The sequence below is a fragment of the Atta colombica genome, unplaced genomic scaffold (assembly GCF_001594045.1).
Source record: "Atta colombica isolate Treedump-2 unplaced genomic scaffold, Acol1.0 scaffold187, whole genome shotgun sequence".
NCBI classification, from domain to species: Eukaryota; Metazoa; Arthropoda; class Insecta; order Hymenoptera; family Formicidae; genus Atta; species Atta colombica.
Window position 1 is genome coordinate 2,911,524 of NW_017259279.1, and position 6,696 is coordinate 2,918,219.

The window sequence follows — 6,696 nt, forward strand, 5'->3', positions numbered from 1 at the left end:
ATGCAAATTTTGATCAGCCAACTTGTTAACAAGTTTTACCTTATTTTTTTATCGCATTTCTCTTACAAAATATGACGTAACATTTAAATTTGCATTCACATCTCATCCAGTATTATAAAATATTTTAAATAAATAGAAAGAGTAATAATATTCCAATTATATATATTTCTTTAATTTAAAAGGTTTAAATTTAAAAATTAAAGGTAAAAATTAGATTATTTTTAATTCATGAAAATAATACATGTATGTCAAAGCTGTAAGTTCATGAAATTGGAATTTATCCGATTAGACTTTACAGATTTATGGTATCAACGTGCAGACTCGATTTGTGATAGACTCGATCTGTCAGATAGAGCATTTCACATACATGTACGATGACAGGTAGCGATGACCGATCAAACTGTCCGACTAATCCTACGGGAAATTGACCATTATATACAGCCGTCTGTTCTTTGATTGATCCATATGCAATTCTCTCTAAAACAAAAACCTTATCACATAGCTCACTGGTCGAAGATGTATTCTATAGACGTATTCTATAGACATACCAAACTGTAACTCCCGATTTAGATAATAGTACAAAAGAGGTGGAGCGAACCGAGGAATTAAAGAGAATTAACCTTAGGATGAGCCTGTATTTGCTCTGATGGCAAATTAGGGCAACTAAATTAAAGACCTTCTTAGCTAAAGCTTTAATGAGAAATATGAAGGATTATTTCAACATGTCTTGTATTTATTGTCGTATGTACATTAAGTATTTACACGTGTTCCGTTTCCTTCGAAGGGATAATGATTTAATTAAAAATTTAAGATAGTAAAACATACTTACAGTAAAATATATGGTTAAAAACAAAATATTGAATGTAATATATTGAGAAATTTTAATTTTGAATAAAAGCTATAATTATCTAAGATTAACAGAACTTTTTTTAACTTTTTTGTGATTTCTATACTTGAATCATTGTTTATTTGATATTAACAAATTTTAAATTTGTATTTTAGGCGAATCAAACCGCGATGAGACGACGTTACGACAGCAGAAATGCGCGTGCATGCAATTGCGTTGCGTCATCGCGACGCTAAAGAATTCACCAGTATTTTGAATGGAAGCGCAGTGTCAAGATAGCACGAAGAAGCGGTACTCAATCGAATCAATCGTCGACAGATCACCATCTCGTGACAAAAATGGTTGTTGTTTCGAGCAACAAAGCCATGAGGACTGCGTGGATCCTCTCGTTGGTGATGGCACCGTTGTTGGTGCTAGGTAGTCCACCGGGTAACACTATTAGAGAAGGAGGCATCAAAATCGGAAACAGAGGAACGGTTTCCAAGGGCGTAAATGTGGGTAGAGGCAATTCAGCAGTTCGTATCGGTGAAGGAAGTAGACTATCGAACTCAACGAGACAGCGATCATTTCCGACTACCACAACCACCACAACTACCCCTACACGTTTCACACCGCAGTCTTCTGTGGGGAATAATTATAACATCACCGATCTCAAGGTAATAACTTTTTTCTGAAATGGATTTGGTAAAAAGAATTCTTGAATCCATCATTTATTGAAATGTTTCTTCCAAAGGAGAACATTTTGTATCCTTGATATAAAAAGTTTAAAGTAAGTTTATAATGTAAATTTATTATGTTTTAATTTAAAAAGTATTTTCGAGGATAGATTGAAAAAGCCGTACGAATGTTTTATTGACAAAATGCGAAAATTTGTTTTGCATATTATGAAAAATTTATTAAAAAAGCATTATATCGAAAAATATATTATTTAATACTCAATAAATTCTGTATTATTAGAAACACTTTTATTTTAAATTAAAAGATATAATATATGTATGTAATTAAAATTATCCTTTAAAATTATCAATTACTAAAAGAAAGTGTATTTAATTTTTAATATTACAAAAAAGATATACAGATACTATACAATAAATTTGTTATGACTTGCACAAATCTTTGTGCATTTTTATAATTTTTACGGTAATCAATTTATTGTACAATTCTTTTCGCTTTTTTTTCCATTATTATATTAATGGGTTATCAATTATGTATTCTTTAGATAAAATATTTTACAATTTGGGTATTTAATTAAGTTAAGTTTTTTTGCACAAATTATACTCTTCTAGTTGTCAACTTCATTTAAATGCAGTTGATGAAAAGTTTTTAAATGTTGGGAATATTCGACGTGGAGATAACCACCTTTAATGAATGTTAATGAATTCATCAAGTCAATAATAACTCACATTATTCGGGGATAGTTACCTCAGTATTATTCGAACTTAATCGAATGGAAATTTTCAGGAAACCACTCATTTTCATGGATTCATGAATTTTTTCTCGATTTTTCAAATCCATGTCGATCCACAATGAGTCAATTTATAGATTCTCGTCTCCATTTAATACATTGATTGTAGCACAAGTACCGTCTATACTTCGGAATAGAGTGCAATTAAAGTCAGTAGATATACGGTTAGTGGTGCGATTCGTTACCAATAATCGATGGATTACGTCACTTCTCCGAGTTAAATCTGTTATTCAAACGATATTTGAGAGAATACTTATTAAAATGAAATTTTTCTCGATTTAATGTCATGATAGGTGATAATATTATGAATGAAAATATTTCTATAGAAAATATTTTTATATCTCTAAATGTGCTTGAAATAAAGAATTAAAAATTATAAATCTTTTTAGAATACATTTTTACATTTATCGCAGATGTGTATAAATTATTAAAAGCAATACTAACATATTTTGTATGTCTAGAAAACAATATTAATATTTCTTAATATTTTAGTTAAATAAAAAAAATTATTTTATTTCCAAATAAACTGTATAATATTGATAATGAAAGATCTAGTATTTCATTTTTCTTTACGCTTGCAGATTAAAAATTTAATATTAAATCAAAACCTTTCATGATTGTATTATACCTTAAAATTATAGAAAAAATATTGTGCCAAAAACCAAAGTCCTGATCGTTGCAGAAATATGATGAAACGACTTGCTTAAAGAATTACTTTAAAGTAACTGGTCTTTTGCTAAAAAGCATTATTGATAGATTGAAACGTAAGCCGCTGTCCAGTCTAAGCCTACACGTAGGTATTCATTCGCATCGATCGATTTATGCAACAGGTGCGCGCTAGTCCATTCTTGTGCTAATAAAGTGAACAAGATGCCCTCTTGCTGCACTTTTCTGATCGTTTTGAGTGCTTAATGTATTGTTGATCGTGATGCGGTGCAACAAACTGGCGACAAGTAAAAATTGTAACGAACTGTCATTAATATTTAAGAAGCGTTAAACTAAATATTTACATATCGATATCACAATTTACAATATAAGACATTAGACAAAGGAAATATTAATCGCCCAATTAAATAGTTTGATAATATAATGACAAAACTGTACGATCTATCAAAAGTCACAATGTATTTACTTTTTCTTATTTAGATATAAATACGTAATCTATATACACTACTTAACAAAAAATTGGGAACACTTTAGAACACTCAAAATTGTGCAATATTCAGAACACCACAACTCGGTGAAAAATTATCGCAAACAAAAAAATCAAAAAGTATTTGAGAGCTTGAAATTTCTACTTTTGAAATCGGTAACTGATATTTCAATCTGACTGATTCTTTATGAAGATATATAGGGGTGAGATGCCTCAATGCGATTAGATGAAGGAAGGGGGAGGAATAGGTTCCGGTCGACCTCAACGGTTAGATTCGGAATAGGAGTGTGACCGTATTCTGAATATTCTCTAATTAAGTACTCTAATTAATTAATTCCGCGGATGAAATAATTATATTATGTCTCTGGCACTCACTACTTGATCGCTATACTCAGTTTCTCCTACAATTGAAAAGATTGAATTGATTCCAGAATTTTGAGATTTAGCCTCTCTCGCATGCAAGTCGGAAACGCATACGATTATGCTAAAATGCAGAATCTGAATGTAAAATCATTTTAGGACGATAGGTGCAGTAAAGATAAGTAATTCTATGCCGAAATTGGCAAGTTTCGAGTGATAATTAGCGCAAAATAGGCAACATAATCACAAAACAGATGGCAGAAGATGCTGCACTTGGCGCTTAAGCGAACGCCGACAAGGTATATCTTATCAAAATTATTATTTTATATATTTAGATAACAGGAAGAAGAAAATTGGAATATATGTATAAACGATATTATAATAATAAATAATAATTAAGCATTTAATGAGTATGAAAGCATGAGAGTATGAAAGTAGTTCCTACGAACTGCGCATGTCAAGACGAGAGAAGAGACGCCATGACATTCTCATTGAGAAGTCTACCGCCATTAGAGACAGACGTAAAAAACGATCAGGCCTAGATTAAGTAATACCGCTTAATTATCGTAACGGGAGTGTCTGCGAGTAAGTGCGACAACGCGGGGACGCGAATAATCCAAATTTAAGATATGGACCTAGGCGAACGATATGCTTTTCGATACATTGAAATTTAATCACTGCCACTTAGATAAAAAGTATGAGCAACGAAGTAACAGTCGTATTGTATTAGTAGTATTAATTTAAACATTCTATTGTAGATTATGTTAAACAATCGATGACCTATGGTACCTCGTGACTCATAGTGCTCACCGGTTTCTCTTAACTTTAGAAGAGAAAAAGTGCACGAATTAGCATAGAAAATAATTTAATTTGATTAGTTTGAAATGGATCAAAATTATATATTTTCTCTTTTATATTTGTGTAACAAACGGACGTGATATAATTCTTTGACGCGAAGAATAAAAAATGAATAAAAAAAAATAAAATATGAATAAAATATGAATAAAAAATAATTTATCATTAAGATTATTAGATTATTTATATATTAATCAATATTTATTGTTCATTAAACAAGTAAACAATATAACAAAATAATACAATCCAATTTATCATAAAACAAATAAACAATATAACAAAATAATACAGTCCAATTTGGTCAAATATTAAATTAACATAAATTAAGCAAAATTCAGTAAAGAGAAGAATTACAACACAATACAACAATAATGATGATAAAGTAAAATTATATGTAATGGACGTATTTCCCAACGCAATCGTACATGTCACGAATGAATATATATTGTACAATAACACTCGTTGCTAAACTCGGACCATTTGTAACATAGTGGCCGCGTCAACTACCACGTCTCGGTCGAAACTTGGCGAAATATCGTTTTGTACAACCTGTTGACGATCTTTCTCACCGTTTGATGGAACGCGAAAATGATTTATCACCTGACATTGTTCGTTTCTGCACCGTCCGAAAACGCATGATATACATCTGTAAGACACACAGTCTAACAGGCGCCTTACTAAAATTTCATATTTCCTCCATCATATTTGTGTAACAGATGGGCATGATGGTACCGTACAAATCCTTCGGCGTGAGAGAATACACCAGAGCAGTCACTACCGCTATTAACACGCTGCAGAGAAGTACGAGGGGTCCAAGGCTGGGGCTTTTCCAGCGATATGATCTTCATGTCAAGATAGCGATGAAGGAACTTACACCTAGCCCAACTGGTGAGTATTAATCTCGCTTGATTGATAGCATTGTTAGCCACATATTATTATTATTATTATTATACATTCCATCACATCGTACATTATGTAAATATATTAACAAAAGTATTTTACGTTATATAAAATTAAGTCAAATATTAACAAATTAATGTATTTTTTAAATATATATTTTTTAAATATATATTTGTATTTTAATTTTTAATATACAGTCGGTATTCAATTTTTTGCGAAATGCAGTTGACATTTTTGCATTGGAAATGCAATATATGTATGAAAAAAAATGCATTTTTAATTTCTACTAAATGAATAATACATACAAAAATTGAACTTTTGTTCTCACTAACAAATTTGGTATGTAAATATTTAGTGTTTAATTTTATGAAAAGAGTAATATAAGTCGTACATTAAATTTGTTGATTTGCAAATGAAAAGATTATAAAAAGTTTTAAAAGGAGTTTCGAATGACGAAAAAAGCCTGACCATTTTTAACTTTTTATTTTTATGATCGTGAAAAGGATTTACGTGTGAAATGGCAAATGATGAGATTTTTCGGAATCGTAGCAGGTTCATGAAAAGAACAGAAAGTCTTAGCTCAATACGAACTCATTTCTTTAGAGACATTGGAGACTTTTATGAGGCTTGGCCTTTATCAAACAAAATCTGAACGAAGGACTATATTCCTTTCACTAATATCGTTCTTTGTGCCCATTGGATACAAATCAGCACTTTAGTCTTGCGATAAAGAGATTCTCTGTTATCAAACGAATGCAAAGCAGAAATGTAAAATGACTTAGATTTATCCTTTTGACGATTTATGTAATTACTTTTTTGTAAAGCTAAATAAAGATTATAATTTATAGTTCTAACGTAACTAAAGAATGAATTTCTATTTTACACGAAATAGAAATTTATTTTGTATTTTTTAATCTTTGTTATACAGTACCTATTGCAGCAACGTAGAAAATGCCGAGTAATGCGAAATAATTAGGAAGTGAAAACCAAACGTATAAAAGTAACATGCAGGATAATATAATCTTAATTTAAAATACATGTCTGATGCAATGTAAAAATAATGACGCGACAAATTTTGTATATATTATATATATTATATAAATATATATTATATTT

General features: G+C 30.3%; 1 protein-coding gene across 1 annotated transcript in view; it reads left to right on the plus strand.

Moving 5' to 3' along the window:
• The first annotated feature begins 1,212 nt into the window (after nt 1–1,212).
• Nucleotides 1,213–6,696, plus strand: part of LOC108686531 (glutamate receptor ionotropic, NMDA 2B) — a 90,088-nt gene continuing 84,604 nt past the window's right edge. Inside the window, exons 1-2 of the mRNA XM_018191884.1 lie at nt 1,213–1,503; nt 5,397–5,568. Of these exons, the coding sequence (XP_018047373.1) occupies nt 1,213–1,503; nt 5,397–5,568 (463 nt within the window). The remainder of the gene's footprint in view (nt 1,504–5,396; nt 5,569–6,696) is intronic.